This window comes from Oryctolagus cuniculus, chromosome 2 (genome assembly GCF_051225735.1).
Source record: "Oryctolagus cuniculus isolate XC-2025 breed Fujian yellow rabbit chromosome 2, ASM5122573v1, whole genome shotgun sequence".
NCBI classification, from domain to species: domain Eukaryota; kingdom Metazoa; phylum Chordata; class Mammalia; order Lagomorpha; family Leporidae; genus Oryctolagus; species Oryctolagus cuniculus.
This window is the reverse complement of record NC_142868.1, coordinates 118,810,326-118,822,464: the sequence shown is the minus strand read 5'-3', so window position 1 is coordinate 118,822,464 and position 12,139 is coordinate 118,810,326. Positions and strand designations below refer to the sequence as shown.

Here is a 12,139-nt window from a genome sequence, read left to right as displayed (position 1 = left end):
CTTTTTTTGATTGATTAATTGATTTGAAACCCAGATTTGACAGAGATCTTCCAACGGCTGGTTCACTCCCTAAATGACCACAATAGCCAGGGCTGTGCCAGGCCAAAGCCAGGAGCCAGGTGCCAGGAGCTTCATCTGGGTCTTCCATGTGTCTATCTCTTTATCTTTAAATCTTCCTGGATTGATTTCAAAAATGTCTCATATGAATGCATATCGTTGAATTTCTTTAAATATGAAACTCTGTTTTTACAATGCAGATTGAACCCTTAAACATTTATTGTGATTACCCATGTTTAAATTTATACCTGTTAGCCAGTGCCGCAGCTCACTTGGCTAATCCTCTGCATGCGGCGCCAGCACCCCGGGTTCTAGTCCCGGTTGGGGCACCGGATTCTGTCCCGGTTGCTCCTCTTCCAGTCCAGCTCTCTGCTGTGGCCCAGGAAGGCAGTGGAGGATGGCCCAAGTGCTTGGGCCCTGCACTCGCATGGGAGACCAGGAAGAAGCACCTGGCTCCTGGCTTCAGATCAGCGCAGCGTGCCGGCCATAGCAGCCACTTGGAGGGTGAACCAACGGAAGGAAGACCTTTCTCTCTGTCTCTCTCTTTCTCACTGTCTAACTCTGCCTGTCAAAAAATAATAAATTTAAAAAAAAAATTATATCTGCGATTTTATTTTGTAATTCCGTTTATATGAGTTCTTTTTAGTTTATTTGCCTTTATTTGTGTTTGATAGTCTTCTTTGTTTCACAAAGAAAATAATAAATTTAAATCAGAAAATAAAATTGATAAGTGTCAGTTCACACAAAGGCGTAGCTCCCAATCCTTATGTCACAGTCTTCTCTCTGTTACTTTTGTGTCAAGTCTTCTACCTGGATTCTAAAGTTTACTCCAGTGACTTCCAGGTTTTGAGTAGTTAACATTCTGAGTGCTTGTGCCTATGTAAAGGTCATTATTTTGCTCCCATACTAGAATCGTAATTTGGCTGAGAAAAATTTCTAATTTCAAATTTTTTTCCCAGCCGGCGCCGTGGCTCAATAGGCTAATCCTCCACCTTGCGGCGCCGGCAAACCGGGTTCTAGTCCCGGTTGGGGCGCCGGATTCTGTCCCGGTTGCCCCTCTTCCAGGCCAGCTCTCTGCTATGGCCAGGGAGTGCAGTGGAGGATGGCCCAGGTGCTTGGGCCCTGCACCCCATGGGAGACCAGGAAAAGCACCTGGCTCCTGGCTCCTGCCAGGATCAGCGCGGTGCGCCGGCTGCAGCGGCGGCCATTGGAGGGTGAACCAGCGGCAAAGGAAGACGTTTCTCTCTCTGTCTCTCTCTCTCACTGTCCACTCTGCCTGTCAAAAAAAAAAAAAAAAAAAAAAAAAAAAATTTTTTTCCCTGAAAAAATGTGAAGTTAGAGCTTCATTTTCTATGATTTATTAAAGTCTCTTGCTAATCTGATTCTCATTCCTCTATAGGTAATAATTTTTTAACTTCTTTGGAAGTTTTTGAGGTTTCCTTGTCATCTTTGGCTTCCTAAATATAGTCCTAATGTCGATTTATCCTGATTTTCTGAGAGCCTTTCAGTCAGAACAGTTGTGTCTGTTCAGTTCTTAAAATTTGTCTTCTGCAACTGCTTTGAATATGTATTCAGCTTTGTACTATTTTTCTTTCTAGAAATCCTCGTTGATGGAATTTGGAATTACTGAGCAATAGATATGTCCTCTAGAAATCTAAATATCTCTTTCATGCACTTCGTTTCTTGGTTCTATTGCACTGGATTCTGGGAGAATCCCACCTTGATTTATTCTTCGATAGCATCCCTGCCCCGCCCTTCTGTTGGTTCTTTTTTGTAACTGCCTGTTCTTGTTTTATGATAGCAATACTCTCTATCATTCTGAAGATACTGACTTTGGTACTCTTAACGTTTCTCTGGTGTTAATTCTTGTTTACTTTATACCTCTTTGATGTAGTGTCAGCTTTCTCAAACATTGATGATTCTCAACCGAGAACTAAGCTTTGTGTTTTCCCATCTCTAGAGAAGCAGAAGGTTAAGAGTGCCAGTACTTGGGTTTGTTTTTTGTTTGTTTGTTTGTTTTTTTTTTTTTAAGATTTATTTATATATTTGAAAGTCAGAGTTACACAGAGAGAGGAGAAGAAGAGAGAGAGAGAGAGGTCTTCCATCCACTGGCTCACTCCCCAGTTGGAGCTGCGCCGATCCAAAGCCAGGAGCTTTTTCCGGGTCTCCCACGTGGGTGCAGGGGCCCAAGGACTTGGGCCATCTTCTACTGCTTTCCCAGGCCATAGCAGAGAGCTGGATCAGAAAAGGAGCCAGCTGGGTCTTGAACCGGCACCCATATGGGATGCCAGCACTTTAGGCCAGGGCGTTAACGTGCTGCACCACAGCACTGGCCCACTGGGTTTCTATTCAGTGTAGTTCCCCCTTCTTCCTGGTCCATGCCCTGACCCTGCTCTGGACACAAACTAGAAGGGGACAAACCAGTGAAACTATTTCAAACCTCCTCTTTCCTACATACACCTGTAGGAATCCCCAGTACACACACATGCACCCCAGCCTTTCTACTGCTAGAAGTCTACTGTTAGAAGTCATATGGAAGTTCTGGCCACTACTCAGTGTTCAGTTATTGTAAATGTGTTCTGTTAGTGATATAAATATGTATGAAATATTGGTTGTCCTAAGGTTGGTGTCATATTTATTTTAGCACCACAGAAGAATATAAAACCTACTCTTTACCTTTCAGCTATGTTTTTCTGTCTTGTCTCATGTAATACTTAAACTTTATTTTTTTGTTGTTGTTTTCCTTTTTTTTTAAAGATTTATTTATTTATTTGAAAGGCAGAATTAAAGAGAGACAGAGACAGAGGCAGAGAGAAAGTGAGTCTTCTATCTGCTGATTCACTCCCCAGATGGCCGCAAAGGCCAGAGCTGTGCCAATCTGAAGCCAGGACCAGGAGCTTCTTCTAGGTCTGCCACATGGGTGCAGAGGCCCAAGGACTCAGGCCATCTTCTACTGCTTTCCCAGGCCATAGCAGAGAGCTGGCTCAGAGGTGGAGCAGCTGGGACTCAAACCAGCACCCATATGGGATGCCAGCACTACAGGCAGTGCCTTTACCCGCTACACCACAATGCTGGCCCCAACACTTAAACTTTAAAGCTCAGTGGAAAAACTCATTGATTGCTAAAATAATGGCACATTTTATTTTATGTACATTATGCTTTGGTAAAATTGGAATTTTTTGAAGTTCAAAAATAGTGATCAAACTGATTTCTGCTAACCTACAGTGAGACATATTAAGAGATGGAACAGTAAAAATAAAATGATTACGTTTACCATTGAGTATTTTCTTTTCTCCAGGGTACACTTTCTGATGAAATACTTGCCATACTGTCCAGCATTCCTGAGGCTGAAAAATTTGCTAAATTCTGGATCTGCAAAGCAAAGTTGTTGGCAAGTAAAGGCACCTTTGATGTTATTGGGCTATATGAAGAGGCCATTAAGAATGGGGCAACAGTGAGTATTGTTTTGAGTGAATGACTTAAAAAAATTCTCTTTAATATGGGTTCTCTGTTTGCAAATGTGGTAGTTATATAATATCAATTTCTAATTCACTTCATAAAGTTATACAGAGAATATGTCTCTGAACTTTTTTTTAAAAGATTTATTTTATTTGAAAGGCAGAGTTACAGAGAGATAAACAGAGAAAGATCTTCCATCCACTGGTTCACTCGCCAAATAGCCACAACAATAGGAGGTAGGCCAGCCCGAAGCCAGGAGCCAAAATCTTTGTCCAGGTCTCCCATATAGGTGCCAGGGCCCAGGAACCTGGACCATCTGCTGCTGCTCTCCCAGGCACATAAGCAGGGAGATGGATTGGAAGTGGAGCACTTGGGACTTGAACCAGCACCCATATGGGATGCCAACATCACAGACAGCAGCTTAACCTGCTATGCCACAATGACAGACCCTTTTCTGAACATTTTAATTATCTATTTCATAGAAAGCCATGTTACATGTAAACTGGTATAACCAATCTTCAAATCAAGTGACTGTCTCAACACTAGTTATAGAAAAATGCAGTCCTGGAAAATAATAGCATACAAAGTTATTACATCAATTTCCAATACTTAGTAAGAACCTTACCAACTCAAATGTATATTAAACAACACATCAGTGTCCATAAATTAATCCCTCAGAGCCACTGCATGAAATAGCATTTAACTCTAAAACCTAGGAAAAAACACTTTATTATTTTACACAGATTGCATCAAATAGTTTTACATTCTTTTTACTTCAATGTCATTTTCCATGTCATACTCCATATTTTCCAGTACCTGTTTCTGTACTCACACTCAGGGTTACACACACACACTGTTTAAGCAGTCAAGTTGTTTGACAAGTTTCCTTCAGTAAGGCCTCTTCCTTCCTCCCCTCCCATGGAAAAGTACAGTTCCCTTTGTGATGTTCTACATCATGGCGTGGTTTTTTACTTTGAAAAATGAAGGCTACTTCAGATAATTTTATCACAAAATCACTTTTCTCTAAAGATCTTTTTTTTATGTTATATTACCAAATAAAAGAAGAAAGGCTTGGGCAAATTGCCCAAAATGCTAACAAGGATTATATTTGACTGACAGAAAAATGGGTAACTTCCTTTGTTCAGGTTAACTTGTTCTGTTTTTCCGTAATGAGATTTTTATGATTAAAACAAAGATTAGGGACCGGCGTTGTGGTGTAACAGGTTAAGCCTCCTTCTGCAATGCTGGCATACCATATGGGCGCCGGTTTGAGTCCTAGCTCTCCACTTCTAATCCAGCTCCTTGTTAATGTACCTGGAAAAGCCGTGGAAGTTGGCACAAGTGCTTGGGCCCCTGCACCAGGAAGAAGCTCCAGGCTCCTGGCTTCAGCCTGGCCTAGCCCTGGCTGTTGCAGCCATTTCAGGAATGAGCCAGTAAATGGAAGATTCTCTGCCTCCTCTCTCTATAACTTTGACTTTCAAGTAAATTTAAAATTTAAAAAAAAAAAAAAAACTTTTTAGAAAAAGATTAAGATAAAAGTAACAATTCGTGCTGCGTTTTCTATTTGGCTAGCATTATATTTTTGGGCCAGAATCTTTATGTGAAAATACATCATCAATGGTTTCACACAAGTTAATAGGAAAATGGAATCTAATTTAGACAAATTTCATCTTAGGCGATTTTAAGCACATCTCTTCATTAAAGTCAAGAATGCCAAAACTTACCCAGCGTTTTCTCTGTTCCTTCATTTTTCTCATGACACTACAAAACTGAAACTTTTTTAGTGTTATTTATACCTAGAAAGAGATTAAAAAACAAAACATTGGTGTTATAAACATTTATAGTTTCCATGAATGTTCTTTCATATATTTTCTTCCAGCCAATACAAGAGCTGCGAGAAGTTGTCCTTAATATTTTGCAAGACTCAAAAAGAACTACAGAAGGTATTGTTGCTTTTGTATTTAAATTCATTCCCCCAGCTATCTAAGCAAAAATCTTCCAGGAACACATAGGGCAAGAAGAAGAATTTTAAGTCCCCTGAAATGTGTCTCTTATCTTGACTCTCATAGCCTCGCCCTTGCAGCCTTCACCTTAGCTGGTTTACTGCTGTTACTGAAAGTAGATATGCTGCTCAACGCTGAAGAAAGATGCTCTCCACCAGAGTGGCCCAGACTAGAGTGTCCCGTTTCCCTGAAGTCCTAGACAGGAAAAGACAAATGGCTCTTAAGAGACGGAGGCTAAAAGGAACAAATGCTTTGATTTAAGTTACGTGTTTGTTTATAACAAACCCACCAACATTTTAGAAAAGAAAGTGGGTTCTCCTTTTGTCTTAGAAGGTGACAAATCTTTTCCTTTAAGAATAGATTTACACTGAGGCAAAAAGTATCCTACATGAAGGACCTCTGTGAGTGAGACCCCAGTGGAAAGAAGTGGTCATCAAAGAAGGATGTACTTTTCTCTGAAGGGAGGGGAGAACTTCCACTTTGCTTATAGCCTTGTCTAAGTACAGAAGGAGTTTGTGTATTCAAAAGGCTTCCATAGCCTAGACAGCTCATGTCAAGAGCCTCAGGTGATCACTGACATCATACATAAGAGTATTAATTGTTAAATTAACAACAGGAGTCACTGTGCACTAACTCCCCATGCAGAACCTCTGTCCTCAAAGAGTTGGATTATGAGAGTCAATAGTAAAACTTGTTCACAAAGATTTACCTCATTATAGTGTATTAAGTGGAGGATATTTTTTATGCCTCATAAGCTATAGTAATGTCTAAGTGCTCGCAAAAGACATACCATTCTTGGATTCTTCTTTGAAGTTAAGTTTCTCAAAATATATATATATAAATTAAACCTCAGAAAGATTTATTTTTATTGAATTAAAAAGTACTTTTTTTCCTTATTGTAAAAATATCCTTTTGGTGTTCTGTTGCACAGTGGAGAACAGTAGTTAACAATAGCATATTGTATTTTTCTAAATAGCTAGAAGAAAAACTTTTTAATGTTCACACTACAAAGAAATCTTGAATATATGAAGCGATGGATGCTAACTATCCTAATTTGGTCATTAAAATGTATATATGTATCAAAATATTACATTGTACCCCATAAGTGTGTACAGTTGTTGTTTGTTAATAAATACAAATAATCTAATAATTAAAAAAAAAGAATAGGTTTAGGGGCCAGCACTGTGGCATAGTAGTCTAAGCCTCCACCTACAGTTCCGATTTGTGTTCCAGCTCTTCCTCTTCAATCCAGCTCTCTGCTGATTGCCTGGGAAAGCAGTGGTGGGCTTGGGCTTCTGCACCTACATGGGCGATCAAGAGGAAGCTCCTGGCTTCAGATCAGCCCAGCTCCAACTGTTGTGGCCATTTGGAGAGTGAGCCAGCAGATGGAAGACCTCTCTCTTTCTCTTTCTCTCTCAAACTCTACCTCTCAAATAAATAAATATATGTTAAAAAAAAAAAAAAAAAAAAAAAAACTGGGGAACACTCATGTCTCATAGAATTACAGCTAAGTAATCCACTACTTGAGGGAATAAATTCATAGTAGGAATACTCAGTGGTAGACTCTTGCTGGAGGCAATACTCCATTCCAGATATCTGGTTATAATATTGGCAGTGTTCTTCAAAAGGATGGAAGAAAACAGAATCCATGCCTTTGCCATTTGTTGGCCCTCCTGACCTCTCTTAGGGTGTCAGACCCTAGGCTCAGTCAGTGTCTGCCTGTTGTCTACCTTCCTCCTTTTCGTTCTGACAGCCGTAGCTGGTCTAACATTAAAATTGTGTGGATGTAAGATGTTTTCACGGTGAAGGGAATGGCCATGTGGTTAATCCTGGTAGGAGGGCGTCAGGACACTGAGAAAATTAATGAGTCAAGAAAATTGATCTGGGGGCCGTTGCAGTGGCACAGTAGGTTAATCCTCCGCCTGCGGCGCCGGCATGCCATATGGGCGCCAATTCGAGACCCGGCTGCTCCTCTTCCACTCCAGCTCTCTGCTATGATCTGGGGAAAAAGTAGAATATGGCCCAAGTCCTGGGGCCCCTGTACCTACATGGGAGACCAGGAAGTGGCTCCTGGCTTTGGATTGGCACAGCTCTGGCCGTTGCAGCCATTTGGGGAGTGAACCAACAGAAGGAAGACCTTTCTCTCTGTCTCTCTCTCACTGTCTGTAACTCTACCTCTCAAATAAATATATAAATAAAATCTTAAAAAAAAAAAAAAGAAAGAAAGAAAATTGATCCACAGTGTGGTGTTGGAGTAGGACAGTGACTGGCTCCTAATAGCACTGTCCTGTGAGTAAAAGACTGGGAGTGTGTTCAGAGTGTGGAAAAGGTAGCAAGGAGCCATCTGCAAATGGCAAGGAGGCCCAAGACTGTCCAAAGGCCTGGTTGGGGGGTGTGGCCTGATGCCACAGGGCTTTGCCACAGGCTTAGCAAGAAAAGCAAGATGTAAGTCCCACTTCAGATCAACACTGTTTGTTTAGTGTATGGAGTCCATGAGGATCACTGAGAAATCATTATATGTTTACCTTCCATTTTACTGATTTTTAGTTGCGTATTAAATTGTTAAATCTTACTTTCCTCCCTGACCTTGCACAGGAGTTACTTCTGACCCTTTAGTCACTGAAACTAATACAACCTCGGTGGAAGAGCTGGCCAACAAGATGGAATCTGGACAGTTTTGTCTTTCTCTGAAAGAGAAGGAGCAGGTTACAGCGACACCCAGCATGAGCAAGGCAGAACAGGATAATTATCCTGGTATCAAATTACAGATCGCCTCAATTCCTAGGTAAGCAAAGTCTAAAGCAGGCTATGTGTTCAGACCTGATTCTAGTCAGGTTCTCAGTTTCTTCCCCACAAGTCCAAGTAAATTCGTAGATACTTCTGCTTCAGGTAAGGTCTTGAGCATTCAGGCAGGAGCTGAGAGCAGGGGAGGTTAGATCACTGATGGGGCAGTCCGTGTCTTTGCTCTTTATACACATGGTCCCCTCACAGCTACACTGATGAGGCCTGGCCTGCAGTGAGGAAGCCACTGCTGGAGCCAAGAGGAGAGGAGAAAGGGCTCCACTCTCCTCCCCAGGGAACGGGTCCTACTTCTCCCCTCCCATTTGCCCTGCTCTTGCAGGTCCTGTCCACCTGCTCTGCCAGTCTCTGCCCAGAGTTCCCCTCTGGAGGTGTGGGAGAGAAGGGACAGTGAATAGCCCTATCGGAACAGGGACTGCTCAGAATATCACAGAGTTTTGTTTTGTTAACAAGAGCAAGTTTGAGGCAGAACCCCTAGTCATTTCAAGAGCTATGTCAGGTGGCAGTGTTCTTTTCTTTTTTTTTTTTTTTTTTTTTTTTTATTATTATTTTTTGGACAGGCAGAGTGGACAGTGAGAGAGAGAGACAGAGAGAAAGGTCTTCCTTTGCCGTTGGTTCACCCTCCAATGGCTGCCGTAGCCAGTGTGCTGCGGCCAGCGCACCGCGCTGATCCAATGGCAGGAGCCAGGTGCTTCTCCTGGTCTCCCATGGGGTGCAGGGCCCAAGCACTTGGGCCATCCTCCACTGCACTCCCGGGCCACAGCAGAGAGCTGGCCTGGAAGAGGGGCAACCGGGACAGAATCCGGCGCCCCGACCTGGACTAGAACCCGGTATGCCGGCGCCGCAAGGCGGAGGATTAGCCTAGTGAGCCGCAGCACCGGCCAGTGTTCTTTTCTAAAATGTGAATGCAGCATCACTCTTCTCTACTGATATCCTGAAAGGAGAATTGGAAACAAAAGAGCACCCGGACAACAGTTCTGTGCTGGAGTTCCCTGGACAGCGTAGCTAGGCTTCTTCCAGCCCTCACCTCCTCTCAGACGTCTCATTTCCCTGCTCCAGACAGCTCATGAGTAGATGAAAGCAGGCAGGTGATCCCCAAATGTCCCCAGACTGCTTTCGAGCTGGTTTTGCTTGACTAGGATGATGAGTGGTTGTGTGAGCCCTGAGCTGGATCCGCTACGTGAGCACCACGTGCATCCCATCCTCCAGCTACTTTGTACTGAGGTGCATTTACACGTTTCCAAGGGAGAGGCCCAGCTTACTGTAGTGTGGCCCACCGTCTCAAAGGTGTCTTCTGAGTAATTCACTGTCAAAGCTAGAAAGAATCTTGGAATTTATTTGGTCGTCCAAATTTGGTGTTAGGCACAATTTCCTTAACCTGTCAACTCTTTTGAAAGTTTATGGAGTAAACAAATACCAACTGCCAAGTAGATGGCTTCAAATAAAAGCCACACTTTAGACTTCATTCATCACATCTTTAGGCATACACCATGCAAGAGCAGATGACCACCACTCGGTACATTCTGGAAATCGGGAAAAGCCAATTTAGGGCGTGAGCTGCTCTAGACATGTCTCTGTACCAAGCTATGTTGAAATATCTGTCATGTTTTGTTATGGAATAAGAAACACAATAGTAACTCTTTAAGTTATAAGGTCTTGAATGCATCTCTTGCTGTCTCTCAGAGTAAGTGGAATGGCAGAAGTGCAAGACATGAAGCTTATCACTCCGGTACGACGCTCAGCGAGGATCGAGCGAGCAGTGTCCCGCTACCCAGAAATGCTACAGGAGCACGACTTAGTAGTGGCCTCTCTCGACGAGCTCTTGGAAGTGGAGGAAACAGAGTGTTTTATATTCCGTAAAAATGAGGCTTTGCCTGTAACATTAGGGTTTCAGATCCTTGAATCATAATTTCTTGCTGCTTTAAAAAAAAAGAAGAAGTGAGAACCTCCATAAGACAGGAATGCCCTAGTCAGGTGCCCTGGAAAAGAATGCATAATGGAGAGGTATCGGGGTGCCGAGGACAGACCTCGGGGTACAGGAGATTATTCATAATTCACTCGGCACTTTGCAAATTATGCACCCCCCCAAGGAAGGCTTCGTGGGTTTAAGGCTGTAGTTTGCCACAGTTTTGCAGCATACATGAATTTCAAACTGTTGAATATTAATGTGCCCCACAAATATGGTTAAAAATCTGCTTGTCGTTGAGCTACGTTAATCCCCAGCTAGTTCTGTGTTATCAGAAGATCGGTGCCACCACACAGTGGACTTCCCTCTGTGCACCCCCTTCCTGAGGGGACAGATCCTCACAGCCTGGCAGACCTCGCTGCCCCTGTGCACGTGGGGCATTGATGGAGGTCCTTGGTTCCATCACAGTGTCCCATAGATGAGGGCTGCTCCTTCCACTCCGTTCCAGGGACCGAGTGACACACACTCCTGAGTTGGAGTGGTCATCTAGTTTCTAATACCCAAATCTGATTTTGCATTTGTTGTTTAGAAATGCTTCAAGTAAAAACAGAACAGGGCAAGGGAGAGGGTCAGGAGGGACACTGCTTCGCTTCAGTTCTCTGCCGTGGGACAGCTGCCCTGAGAGGGCATTGTGAGCCCTGGGAACTATTATGGGATACTTTTTCTTCCCCTGAGCAAATGCTCTTAGAAAGCTCAAATCAGAGTCACTATGTAAATAGAATGTATAGAAAAACCCAGTCAGCACATTTTAAATTTTAGCTTTCTTAATATTTAAGTATTATCTAAAAACAACCATTAAATGCATGTTTGTTCCTTACTCATTTATCTTATTTATTATGGAAAAAAGTGATGCTGGTTTGGCAAGAGAATGAGGGCTTCCTGTGGGCTGTTTGAAGAGGCCTCCCTGGAGCAGTCACTGCCCGGGGCTGCCCTCGCTCAGGGGGCTGGCAGCCAGCCTCGATGAGGAACCAGACATTTCATTGTGAGGAAGCAGAGCTCTCTCTCACTCCCTCTGTCACACACACTCTCCCTCCATTAGATTCATAACAACAAGCCTCATAAAGCAGCTAAAAACCCTGATGCTAGGAGACGACAGATTGTCACTACAGCTGCAATCCAGGAATCCACATAGCCGGCCCTTTCCTTCCCTTCAGAAAGACTTACTGCACCTGGGAGTCACCCAGAGGGTGCTTTAGCGATCACGGAGTCTGAACACGGGATTAGAGGAACCAGACAGTCACCATCACCCGGCCAAGCGGCCCTGAAGCAAGTCCCTCTGTTGGGAGTAGCCTCGCCTGGACTTCAGACTCTGCCTCTCACTTCCACTGACAAAGTCCTTGACCCGGCCCCGCTGCCTTTGCTTGTACAGTTACCTTTCCTTCACCTCCTAGAATGGTTCATCCTTGCTGTCCAGTGCCCTCCTCCCACCCCAGGCCTGGGAAGCCCATGCATCTTTATAGTAGGGTTTTGTTTTTGTTTTAAGATTATATTCATTTATTTTGAAAGACAGAATTACAGATAAAGATGGAGAGACAGAGAGATCTTCCACATACTGGTTCACTCCCCAAGTGGCCTCGCAGCCTGAGTTGAGCCAATCCAAAGCCAGGGGATGCGAGTTTGTTCAGGTCTCCCACGTGGGTGCAGGAGCCCAAGCGCTTGGGCCATCTTCCACTGCTTTCCCAGGCCACAGCAGAGGGCGGGATCAGAAGTGGAGCAGCTGGGACACAAACTGGCGCCCATATGGGATGCCGGCACTGCAAGTGGAGGCTTAGCCTTCTACTCCACTGCCACTGTCTGACACTGCAGCCGAGTTCCCACAACTGTATCTTTATTGCCAGTTCCTTGAGAGACATCT

General features: G+C 43.6%; 1 protein-coding gene across 1 annotated transcript in view; it reads left to right on the top strand.

Annotated features, from left to right (window-relative positions):
• CKAP2L (cytoskeleton associated protein 2L) overlaps window positions 1–11,101 on the top strand; it is a 31,460-nt gene extending 20,359 nt beyond the window's left edge. Inside the window, exons 6-9 of the mRNA XM_089327492.1 lie at window positions 3,356–3,511; window positions 5,396–5,459; window positions 8,115–8,304; window positions 10,002–11,101. Of these exons, the coding sequence (XP_089183618.1) occupies window positions 3,356–3,511; window positions 5,396–5,459; window positions 8,115–8,304; window positions 10,002–10,227 (636 nt within the window). The 3' untranslated portion in view covers window positions 10,228–11,101. The remainder of the gene's footprint in view (window positions 1–3,355; window positions 3,512–5,395; window positions 5,460–8,114; window positions 8,305–10,001) is intronic.
• The last annotated feature ends 1,038 nt before the right edge of the window (window positions 11,102–12,139 follow it).